The 13117-nt window shown below is 42.8% G+C and overlaps 1 protein-coding gene across 3 annotated transcripts in view; it reads left to right on the plus strand.

Moving 5' to 3' along the window:
- Nucleotides 1-13117, plus strand: part of Plekhm3 (pleckstrin homology domain containing M3) — a 178141-nt gene that overhangs the window by 59125 nt on the left and 105899 nt on the right. For all 3 annotated transcript variants that reach the window (XM_057761522.1, XM_057761521.1, XM_057761523.1), the window contains exon 4: nucleotides 3699-3844. In XM_057761522.1, coding sequence (XP_057617505.1) covers nucleotides 3699-3844 — 146 coding nt within the window. The remainder of the gene's footprint in view (nucleotides 1-3698; nucleotides 3845-13117) is intronic.

Below are 13117 nucleotides of genomic sequence, written 5' to 3' on the forward strand. Positions count from 1 at the left end.
CAGTCTCAGCTATCCAGTTTATTTTATTATGAGGAAGCAGGCCTAGAGAGTTGGTTGGGTCAGGTTCACAGTGTGCACTGGACAAGAATGGGCCAGACTTCTGGCTCTGGATTAACACGTCTCTGTACTTCCCATGTGGGAATATTCCTAGGCATGCAGACCTGTTCAAAGTGACTTATGGACTGACTGGGCAACATGGTTCCACATAGAGCAGGAAGACACCCAAGGACCAGAGGTATCAGTCTTCACAGTGTTGCCCATGTCTAAACTAAACCCTGAAGAGCATCGCTATATTCTCCCATCCTTCCTCCTTTCCTTTTATAAGCCCAGAAAACAGTACAAAGTCTAAACGTGTTTAATATGTCTCAGTGGCACACGTAGTTCAACACCCGCTTAAAATCAGTGTGCCTAGTGGAAACTTTTTTTTTTTTTTTGCGCGACAGGATTTCTCTGTTGTAGTCTTGACTGCTCTGGAACTTGCTCTGTAAACTAAGCTAACCTCAAACTCAGAGAAATCACTTGCCTCTACATCCCAAATGCTGGGATTAAAAGCGTGTGCCTCCACCAACCAGTGAAACATTACAGATTGCTAGTTTATATGCTTTCTATGCATATTTGTATTTTTAAATGTTGCTTATATTTGTTATAGAACATTATAGTAAAGTCATTAAAATTACAGACTGGTAACTCCTTTAGTACCTATTAGTATTCAGGAGATGCGTACTGATATTAATTATATACCAAATTCAAGCAATTGAAGAGCCAAACTGACCTTGTTTTTCAGTGTTTTGGATGGTAGTTTGCACTACAGTGATGTGCTTGACTGAATGTCGCAAGATCATAGTCACCTCTGACCTATTGGGAAGGACTGGGTTCTATTGGGCTTCCTGCTCTAGCGACACTCCAAGAGCGTGGAGCCCATAAGTGAGATGGACTGACCTCATGCGGTAACCAACTTTATTCAGAGCTGATGGCTAAGCAGAGTCACACAAGCCAAGAGTACAGTCACAGGGCTGCACATGGTGGACCAGCAGACATGGCAAGATCATGGTTTCCATAGAAACATTTAAACAAATAACACTAGCCAGTTGTAATGGATAATCTGAAGTCAGCTCAGGCCTATCCACTACACCTGGGAACATGAAAACACTCTATGTTTTGAAGAAACTGAAGTTACAAGACTTGTGTCTTAGTTTCTTGTGGTTTCTCACAGCATTCAAAATTCTCACGTGACTCCATTCTTGGACAGTGCTCTGCCACAATTCTATCTCAGTGTTAATTCAGTTTGACTATCTACTAATTATAGAAACAGAGACATCCTCAGAGCTTGCATGTGTCAGGTCCCAGTTGGGTCTGTCCACTGATCACAGGTAAACACATTTAATGTGCAGACTTTAGAATGGGCAACATATTTTAACAAGAATAGGAACAAACGCAAGCTGTTTGAAGAGGCATGCAGCCAGGTTCAGAGAATTACTTTGGAATAACTATAGGAAATGACAGTCTTTTACGTGTATGTTTGTGTGCATGTGCCGGGGGTAGCTAGTTTATCATGTCTCAACACAAACATTTATTGGTTGTCTACTGTGTGTTAAACTCTGTGTTAAGTGCGGAGGATAAAAAATAAATCTGGGAAGTTTACTGTCTGCCTGACTGGAGAGGGCCATAAAAAGGCACCGCGGTTCAAGGAGGCACGTGCTAAATGCCAAATGAGTCACACAGTCTATAAGTGCAGCAAACAGCATTCCAGCATTTACCGCCCAGAGTGGTGACAGCATCTCTCCCGTCACACAGGAGCTCCTGTGTCCTTATCTTCTGCACATTGTTTCTCTTTCCTCAGCTAGCCTCAAAAACAGGCTCATGGTGATTTTGTTGCTACTCAGTAGTTAAAAAAGAATAATAATTTTAAGAACTATGGGAAGATCTAGTTATGAGAGTGTACCACTAACACACGTGTTTCATGATCTTTCAGTCCCCTCTGTTTTTAAAAACAAAAGGATCCAATTCTCCCAGCAGAAGATGCACTGTGAAATGGCATGGTTATTACTGCCATTTTATTTGTGATGGAAACTTGTTAGGTTTTGTAGTATTTTCATTGAGTTTATGTGTATCTTTGTAGGAAGGCAGTTTGTATTAAATAATTGTATTAAATCTTTTGAGTTCCTAGTAACGGAATTGATTATAACACTGGTTGCCAAATTATTTGTCGTCACCGTCACTGGAAGAGTAAATCAGTTCATCTTTACATCGTGAGCCTGTGTCAGCTCTCTTTAGTCTGTGTGTTCTGGCACCCGACCGTGAGGAATGCCGCATGGACAGGTTCTGAAGTGAAAGCCGTGAGACAGTTCAGAATAGGGATGCCGTTTGCATAGTGTTCATCAGCCTTACTGGGGCTTCCAGGATGTTTGTGGCAGGACTTCCTCCTAAGGAAGCATGATTACTGCCAGGTCGCCTGACAGTCCCTGGACAGTGTTCACAGAATCATCAAACTCCTGAGAGAGGAAAAGGAGTCACCTACCATCTAGTGGCCTTGATGGCATGCAAGATTTATTGAGGTCCCAAACACTTAAGGCACTGGAGAGAATCTGGCGCGTTTGCTGTTGAGGGTGCAGTGAGTACTGTGTTTATCTGGGAAGGATGTGAAGAGTTCTTGGGCTGGAGTAAATAGATTCTATATCCAAAGAGAAGACAGTCAGATGCCAGAGTCTTTACACTAATAGTTTTTTAAGCAAAAACATGCTGTGTCTCCTATTTAGGGATCATTTCATCACCAGACAAGCTTACAACCAATTCCAAACCCTACCTTTTATTTGCAGAACAATCTCACATAACACATTGAACACTGCAAAATTCTTCCTTTCTTCTGCTCTCAATCTCTGCCTTTCTTCCTTTCCTTCCTTTTATTGGTTTTTGTTTTGGTTTAGTTTTGATTTTATTTTTGTGGGCAACGTGTCATGTTACTCAGGCTAGCCTCAAACTTGATATATAGCCCAAATGACATTTAATTTCTGATCCTCTTCCCTTTGCCTTTGAAATACCTCCAAATGCAAGCACCACCATATCACATATATCACCACAGTTTACGTGGTGCTGGGGATTGAGCTCAGTGCTTCATTTGCTAGGCAAGTACTCCACTAACTGAACTAGAGTGATAGCTCTTGGTTTTGTTTCTCTGAGACGGGCTCACTAAGTTGCCCAGGCTGCTTTGAACTCTGGGACTTGCCATATAGCCTAGACTGGCCTTGAGCCCACAATCTTAGCCTCAAGTTCTGCGACTACAGGGGTGGACCACCATGCCTGATTTCATTTCTTCATTAGTAAAATAGGGTCTCTTTCCTCAGAGATGCTGTGTAAGCCGAACAAACCTATATTAGAAGCTTCCAGACAATTATGTCATATTAATTAGTTTCTGAGAAGGAAAATAAAGGTAGAGTTGTGGAGGAACTGATCTCTGATAGCTATGTGCAGAAGAAATAGAATCAGAGGAGACCAGAGACAAGGGTTTAGTTAGGATGGTGTCTGTCTCTCAGGAGGTGGGGTCTAGACTTTTAGGCTAGGAAGGATGAGGCATTTGGGTCCCTGCATTCTCTGCAGCTTCTCTTCTGCTACAGACTTCATTTAGCGTGAGGGCTGTGGAGCCTTGTTCTGTGCTGTTCAAAGTTCAGCAGCAATCATAGTCTATCTTTTGCCTTGAACAGGATGCCAGCGATCTATTGGTCTTTCTAATGGCAAGGCCAAGGTGTGCAATTACAGCGGGTGGTACTACTGCAGCAGGTGCCACGTGGACGACAGCTTTCTCATCCCAGCACGAGTAGTTCACAACTGGGACACTTCAAAATATAAGGTAGGTGCCAACCTTGGGTGTGCTTGAGAGTGGCGATTCAGGTGTTCGTATATGTCAGGTAAATCCCTTTGAGGCAAACTTGAATGGGTAGTCTTTAAAACAAACAAACAAACAAACAAACAAACAGGGTCTCACTTTGTAGTTCAGCCTGGCCCCAAACTAACAATCCCTCTGTCTCCAGCTTCCAAGAGTTGGGCTGACAGACACATCCCATCACGCCCAATTGTGCAATCAGATTTTATCTAATGTCTTACACATCTCACTATTTTAAAGCTTTTTTATTGTGGTTCTTATTAATTTGAAAATATATGTATATTTTTTTGATCTATATGTCTATCAAGTATAAGTTTTTACCTATAGACCTTGAAAATTAACTATAGGTGCTAAGAGAATTCTATATGGTGAGAGGCCTCTCAGGATTTTTATTAGAAAATGGGGAAATTGAGATTCTACATGAGCACAACTGTGATCTCTGGAGAAGGCATATGTGACCCAAAGTGTTGCTTGTGATGATATAGTGCTCTGATTCAAGCACGTTCAGCCACTGAGCTGGAATCCTGGGAGAAGCCCACGGAAGGAACAGTGCAGTTAGTCATCCTCAGATCTCTTAGGAGAACTCTTGTGTATTAGAGATTGGGAACAGATGAGAAATGCTGGAATATGCTAAGAGCTTTGCACAGTAATGACTAGCAGACAAGAGCGACATCCAACGAGTGTAAATAGCACATTTGTTAGCTGTTAAAGTGCAAGTCAACAGGGGAAGAGGAAGGCTCAAGACGCGTCGGGTCATCCCAGCATGAGAGTGTAGAGAGAAGAGAGGCAACAGAGAGCGTTAGGGGACCAGAACAAGCGAGCAGTGAGGTAGAAGGAGCCCAGGCTGGTGAAAAGCCATGTGAAGAAAGGGTTACCCGATGAACTGTGACAGATGCTGATAAGTCAAATAAGATGAGCCCTGAGTACTGACCATTGGCTCTAGTCATGTGGAGGTAATTAGTGACCCTGATGAGAGCACTCTGAATGGTCTGAGTGGAGAGGGCGCAACACAGAACCGGAAGAAAGAAAGAAATGACAAGAATAGGCGAAGGCTCACTCAAAAGGGAAGAGACAGGTAGGGGATAGCAAAGGGAAGTGGGGTCAGGTTAGGTCTGACTTTTGTTTTCATGGAAAAAAGATAACAGCGTGGCTTTTTTATGCTGCTGTGAACTCCCCAGGAGAGAGGGAAAGGCTGGAGTAATGAAGGTGAGAGAGTAAGAATGGCATCCTGTAGACAGCAGAGGACTTGGCCAGGGTTGAACGGTGGAGTGAGAGAAAAGGAGTCTGAGAGGTATTGGAAGCTCGTGGGAGCCCTTTTGGTTTCAATATCTGTGATCTTACAGGGGTTAAGTTTCCATGTGGGTTACTCTGGAAACTCCCTCCTGCTAATAGGGAAAAGTGGATGATTGGAAAATAATTCTGTCAGCTCACCCGCAGGCTTCTCTGTAGCCACATAGTCCTCACTGCCCTCCCCTTATAGAAGCGTTATTCCTCTGCTCCTGTTGTCTCCTCCGCTCTTTCTCTCCCCATCATGCTTTTAGCAGCTCTGGCGGGTTGGTGTTAATTAGACATCCGTCCAAAGCATACCTCAGCCCCTTCTTGTGTGTTTGCTTAGTGGGAGGCATATTCCTTGAACTTCCCGAGGCTAAGTTTTCTAATATATAAGATGAGCCCAGCCTACCTTGGTTCAGATCTTGGCTTTATTGCTTGCTGATGTGTGACCTGGGTGAGTTACTTAGACTCTGGGTGTTTTAGTTTTCTTGTTTATAAGATGAGGACAATATTACCTCAAAAGAGTTACCCACTGGCTGAATGGCTAAAATATGTAAAGCAAGTAGCATGGTACCAGCACTCCATGCATGCCAGATAAGCACTATGCTTTCGGTAACTCACACATTCATAGTTGACAGTTGTATGGAGGAGGTTAGGAAAGAAAGTTGGTGGTTTGAACTCTCAGGGATTCTGTCCTCTGGTTTGAGGGCTGGATAGATGGCTCAGTGGTTAAGAGCATACACTATTCTTGTAGAGGACCTGAGTTCAGTTACCAGCACCCAAGTCAGACAACTTACAACTACCTGTAACTCTAGCTCCAGGGGATGTGATGCCCTTTTCTGGATTCCTCAGGCACCTACACTCACATGTGCACATTTTTTTTTATTGTTTTATTGAGCTGTACATTTTTCTCCGCTCACCTCCCTTCCTCCCCTGTCCCATTCTACCCTCTCCCATGACCACCATGCTCCCAGTTTACTCAGGAGATCTTGCCTTTTTCTTCTTCCCAGGGAGATCCATGTATGTCTCTCTTAGGGTCCTCCCGGTTTCCTGGCTTCTCTGGGGTTGTGGACTGTGTAGGCTGGTTATACTTTGCTTTATGTCTAATATCCACTTATGAGTGAGTACATATTATATTTTGTCTTTCTGGGTCTGAGTTTCCTCACTCAATATGGTTTTTTTTTTCCTAGATCCATTTATTTGCCTGCAAATTTCAAGAAGTCATTTTTTACCGCTGAGTAAATGTAGCACATTTTATTTATCCATTCTTTAGTTCAGGGCATCTAGGTTTTTTTCCAGGTTCTGGCTGATACAAACAATACTGCTATGAACATAGTTGAACACATGTCCTTGTGGTACGATTGAACATCCTTTGGGTATTTACCCAAAAATGGTATTGCTAGATCTTGAGGAAGGTTGTTTCCTAGTTTTCTGAGAAATCACCACACTGACATCCAAAGGGGCTGTACCAGCTTACATTCCCACCAACAATGCAGGAGTGTTCCCTTTACCCCCCCACATCCTCTCCAGCATAAGTTGTCATCAGTGTTTTTGATCTTGGCCATTCTTACAGGCATAAGATGGAATCTCAGAGTTGTTTTGATTTGCATTTCTCTGATGACTAAGGATGTTGAACATTTCCTTAAGTGTCTTTCAGCCATTTTAGATTCATCTGTTGAGAGTTCTCTGTTTAGGTCTGTACCCCATTTTTTATTGGATTATTTGTTCTTTTGATGACGAATTTCTTGAGTTCTTTGTATATTTTGGAGATCAGTCCTCTGTCCGATGTGGGCTAGTGAAGGTCTTTTCCCATTCAGTAGGCTGCCGTTTTATCTTGTTGACCATGCCCTTGACTTTACAGAAACTTCATTCTTACATATACACACAAATACATAATTAAATTTTTAAGTTTCAAAAGAAAAGCACCAGAAATGGTGTGATAAGGGCTAGAGAAATGGCTTAGCCTTTAAAGACTAGGCTCACAACGGGAAATATAGGAAATGGTGTGATAAGTGCTTATTGGATGCGAGTTATTGTTCTCATCACACCGCATTTATGGAATTGATTGCTGGTTGCATGTTTTCCCTGTAACGGAGGGCTCAGGAGGTGTGGCTTAGCACAGCCCATGGCACACAGTTGGGAAGCAGGAGGGGCTGCTGAGTGAAAGTGAAGCCTATCGCTTGGGTGCCTCAAACTCAACACACCAAGTGTGTGCAGATGCAGATATTCATAGTCATGTGGATAGTCAACAAGATAAAACGCAGCCTACTGAATGGGAAAAGATCTCCACTGCCAGACATAGGTGGCATCCTGATTATTTCCTCTACTGCATGTGTCCTGGCCACACAAGAACCAAGACTTAATTGTAGCATGAGGTCACACTCTCAGCCCCACTACACTCATGGCCTCAGCAGCCATCACACGGCAGGAGTTGGCTGCCTTCTAACAGCCTCTTGCCTTTGCTGCTCACTTCCCTGGGTCCCAGTGTTACCTCAGATGAATTTCTTACTCAGTCTTTAGCTTAGTTTTTTTTTTATCTTACAATAGAGATAATAATAGCACTTAGACAATAAGGCTGCTGTCTTCTTAAATTAGTCACATAAGCCCCTAGCACAGTGACAATGCAATGTAAATGCTCAGTTAGGGCCAGACTTCCCCATGTAGTCTGCAGAGTAGGTACAGTTGGTTCCCATTGTGATCTCTAGTCCCAGACTTCCCCGTGTTGTCTGCAGAGTAGGTACAGTTAGTTCCCATTGTGATCTCTAGCCCCAGACTTCCCCGTGTTGTCTGCAGAGTAGGTACAGTTAGTTCCTATTGTGATCTCTAGTCCCAGACTTCCCCGTGTTGTCTGCAGAGTAGGTTCAGTTGGTTCCCATTGTGATCTCTAGTCGCAGACTTCCCCGTGTTGTCTGCAGAGTAGGTACAGTTAGTTCCTATTGTGATCTCTAGTCCCAGACTTCCCTGTGTTGTCTGCAGAGTAGGTTCAGTTGGTTCCCATTGTGATCTCTAGTCCCAGACTTCCCTGTGTTGTTTGCAGAGTAGGTACAGTTGGTTTCCCTGTGAGCTCTAACCCCTGTCCACCTTTCTCGCTTCTTCATCCACATCCATCCCCACTCGTCTCTTCGTTAAAATCATTTTACCCTTCTGATCCCTGTCCTGCCAGTCTTTTTCACATCTCTTGACTTCTCTTGATCTCTCCCAGACCTACCAAATCCTAAAATCCGATTTGGACCTTATTTCTCCCCTAATTCCTTCCTTCCCTTCCTAGACAGTTATCATGAACTCCTTGTGATCTTGTACTTGACACTCCCAATATAGACTATAAATATTTGTGTGTGTATGAGATAAAAACATATTTAGGGAGGCAGACTGGTTGAATTCACTTTAGATTACTATGCTTGGAGTAGAACTTTGACATCTAATACCAAGTGAGTGAGTGACATAGCCCCAGCCCCATGGTCTGCTGAGAGCTGGGGCCGATGACACCTGCCAGCAGAATACACATCAGTCAGTGGAGCAAAAGCAAAAAGGAGGCACTGCCAGCAAGTGGCCAAAGCAGGCATGACTGTTCACAGTGAGCTTTGAAGACTTCAGAAACCACCATTCTAGCTGGTACTGAAGCATAGGATCTTTCTGTAAGATGGGCCATGTTGTGGTGGTCTGCGCTGAGGTCATTGAAGATGTTTATTAGGGACACTCACTTCATTCATGCTGCACGTGGGGAATCAGACCTCTGCTTCCCACATTCTCAGTGGACCAGGGGCAGCTTTAATGTAGGAACACAGCCAGCTGATGTTATCTGGATCATCTGTCACTGGCATTGAGGAACTATATTCCATTTAGTCCAGCATCTGTCTGTCTTTGCTCAGATACCAGGAATTAACTTAATGCTTCTAATTGTGAGGATCAATTTAGACCTATCAGTTTCTCAATCCAGACATCATTCTGTTAGATCTGCCTACTGCTCTTAACAGTACGTGACTGCTTGGCTACCCATTGAAAAAAATGGGTTTGTAGAACAGAATGAAACTGTCATCTCAAGCATTTCCTGGCTGCCCTCTGGAGTATTAATAATCCTGATTACTTCCGCGAGCAAAATTGCATCCATTTCTGGTGTCTGTGCTACAAACTCAACTGGGCTCCATGACTGAGAAGGAGTTAAATAAACCCTTTCCTTAAATTCTGTAGCCATTTTCTAATGAAATTGTCGTTAAAAATACCTCCCTGCCCCCATTCAAACCGGTCAGACACAACCAAAATACTCAACTTTCTTACCATTTCCCATAGCTGTGTTTTTAAGAACGATTTGTGTGTCCTGGCCTGAATATTCACATTCCTCTTAGCTAGGGGTTTTCCATGTTACTCAAGCCTGTCTGTCCATCCCGAGAGGCATCCAGCACCAGCTCTCCTGCCGCCAGCTGCCTCCCCCTTTGTTCATTACTGACTGTAGATGTGTTATGAACTTAGAAATAAAACCAAGCTGTTCAAAGTGTGTCTGAAGTAGCTCAAAGGAAATGTAATTCCTGCCCTCCTGAATACTTTTATTTCAGTGGAGGGGGCAAGATATTAAACAAATACATAAATGCAAAAATGACTTTGGAAATGAAATATTTCTGCTGTTCATCATTGATTTAGAGTCCAGCTCCATGTAAGCTTACATGCAGTGCTGCCTATGTGCCTTCTAGTCTCTCTGTTTTCAGCCTTCCTGTCTTCCAACAGGAAAGAAGGATGGGGGAGGGGCAGGGAGCAGTAAGCAGATAGTTGTGACAGACTTCTTCAAAACAAAGTGACTATGACTGAAGACCCCTGGACACAGAGCAAGGTGTCCAGAGTTCTGAGTCCTGGCTCTACTGTGCCATGCCATGACCGTAAATAAGCTATTTGGGGTCCCTGTACTTGATTAAATACAGGAAATGGGTTAACTCACTGTTTTTCAAAGTAGACTCTGTGAAATACTTACATGTTCAGCACATGTGCGTGGGCTCTATTGGAAGGCCACCACCAGACCATCTTGGTGAGGATCAGAACGAGCTAATGAGTTTACAGCTCAGTAAGGATAGAGGAGGGTATTCTGCTTCCAGTTGAAGAACGGGGCATAGATTAGCCTTTCTCCCATTTTTCTGCCCTCGGCAGGGCTGGAATAAACAAAACTGTCCTGTCTATACTCAAATAGATTTGAGAAGTAGATAGGATAAACAGGTGATCTCTCAGGTTTTGTGTGGATGTAGGTGCCGAATGTGTGGGTGCCATTTGTAGGTGGAAGTTTCTGTCCCTCAGGCTGCTCCCCAGTAACCACATAGAGGTTTACTATTACTTACAAATGCTCAGCTGATAGCGCAGATTGCTAACTCTTATATTTCCAATGACCCCGTATGTTTATCTATACTTTGCCACTAGGCTTTGTACCTTTTCCCAGTACGGCATGTCCGTCCAGCTTCTCTCTGCATCTGCTCGCTGCTCCTCTGACTCTACCCTTCTTCCCAGCATTCTCTGTGTGGCTCTCCTTCTGACATTATCCTGTCCACTGTTGGCCATTTAGCGTCTTTATTAAACCAATCACAGCGACAAATATTCACACAGTGTAAAGGAATATTCCACAGTGATCCTCTTTCCCTTCCTCCCCTTCTTCCCATTCTCTTCCTCCTCCTTGTCATCCCTACTGAGCTACATTCTAACCCAACCTAAGCAGATTTTCTTTACTCTCAAGTGTCTCAGAGTTTGAATATGAGAAAGGAAAGTACCATGCAACCTGTTTTTGTTCCAAAACTTGAAAAAAATCTCTTTTGTGGGACTGGTAACTGGGGGAACACAGGTTTAGAAAAACTGACTTGTCCTACTAAGATCATGTCCTCCTGTGTCTTTTTTCCACTGTAGCAATAGCGGAGCCCTAGTCCCCACTGCTCCATTTCACATTGCATCTGTGTTCACTATTTATCCCCTCTGCCCACCACTTCCTTACCCAGCGCTGTTCTTTGTGTGAACATGCCAGAACACTATTCCAGAAACCTCTCCAGGATTGTGCAGACAAAACATGTGCTGTGTTCACTTCTCCAATGATTGCACTTGGTGTTCAGATCACATTGCTCATTTGTAAATATGTGTGTGTAGCCACAGACTTGGTCGTCATTGGTTTAGAACTAACTTCAGTATTCTCCTTACTGTGAGGAGGGGTATGTTCTAACTGTGCTTCCTCCCTCATGAGTCGTGTAGACTGCAGTGCTGTGAAGACAGAATCAGCTCACACATTGAAACACAAGCACAGTATGGCATGGAGTTCCTCTGGCATAAACCATTCTGGCATAGTGGTGTATATCTCTAATCCCAGTGCGTTAGGCCAGTCTAGGCTAGTACGTAGTATAAGCCCCAGAATCAACATTAAAAGGAGAGAATCCAGTTCTGAAACTTGTCCTCTGACCTTCACAGGCAAAACATGGTGTGTAAATGTTGACACACCCTGGCAGTCATACACACACACATTTACATAATAATAATGAATAAAAATTTTTAAAAGCACTTTGGTGTTAGCAGAAACTGCTCTTTCATTTCCCTGCTACCTAGACCCAAATAATCACATAGAAACTATATTAATTACAGCACTCTTTGACCAATAGTCCAGGCGTTTTTCTAGCTAACTTTTATATCTAAGAATTAACTCATTTCTATTATTCTGTATATTGTCATGAGGCTGTGGCTTACCAGGTAAGGTTCCAGTATCTGTCTCCTTGGGCAGCTACATGGCGTCTCCTTGACTCCTCCTACTTGTTCTGTATCTCTTCCAGCCTGGCTATATTCTGCCCCGCCAAAGGTCAAAGCAGCTTTATTCATTAAGCAATAAGAGAAACACAGATACAGAAAAACATCCCACGTCATCTCCCCTTTTCTGTCTAAATAAAAAGTAAGATTTTAACTTTAACATAGTAAAATTACATATAACAAAACAGATATCAAGTAAGAATTACTCTTATAATATTTAGTCTTTTGTTCTGGAAAATTTCACATCTAATTTATCTTTTATCATAACTAAGGAAAAACTATAATTATAACTATCTAGTCTTCAACTCATCAAAGACCCTAGAAGGATATATTAAACAGGAAGTACATTGTAAGCAATTTCCAAAGTTCTAGAATTGACAGTGACATCTTGCTGTCTGAACAGTCACCCAAAGTTCTTTGGTAACATTGGGGCACCTGTCTTCAGCCTACAGGCTATAATGTCTGGCAGACTTTTCAGTGAAGCAGGAAATTTGTAGATCTGTTCTGCCTTGTAATAGCAAAGTTTATCAGTTGCTTTCTTCTGTGTCCTGCAGAGTGTCTGGCAGACTCTTTCATGAAGCAGGAACTCTAAAGGATTGTCTCACCTTTTGGCAAGTTCAGCAGTCATTTTTCTGTGGGTCCTGCATGTCCAGCTAACACAGCATATCATCAAACAGTTCAGGCAAGAGCAGTTTCTTGCCCAAATGGCTAGCCTTGTCACATTGAAGGCAAATTCCATAACAAGTTTCTTCAATGTCCATCAACCTCTCTGAAGTAATTGGTGCTACTGGAAGAAGACATGTTTCACTGTTAAGAAGTCTCGCCGGGCGATGGTGGCGCACGCCTTTAATCCCAGCATTTGGGAGGCAGAGGCAGCGGATCTCTGTGAGTTCGAGACCAGCCTGGTCTACAGAGCTAGTTCCAGGACAGGCTCCAAAGCCACAGAGAAACCCTGTCTCAAAAAAAAAAAAAAAAAAAGAAAGAAAAAAGAAAGAAAAAAAGAAGCCTCAAAACCTTTTAAATGCCATATTCTGTAGGTCTTTGAAAGATTTGAAGAAAACCTATCCATCTAAATATATCTCTGTACATCTAGAAAACCTAACTAATACGACTACAAGTTTGACTATTATAAATGGCTACCTATTAATCTATATTTCTTAATTATACATTACCTTTTTAAATGAGCTGCACAATCACAATACCTTAAACAATAAC

Source organism: Chionomys nivalis, chromosome 2 (genome assembly GCF_950005125.1).
Source record: "Chionomys nivalis chromosome 2, mChiNiv1.1, whole genome shotgun sequence".
In the NCBI taxonomy this organism is placed as follows: Eukaryota; Metazoa; Chordata; class Mammalia; order Rodentia; family Cricetidae; genus Chionomys; species Chionomys nivalis.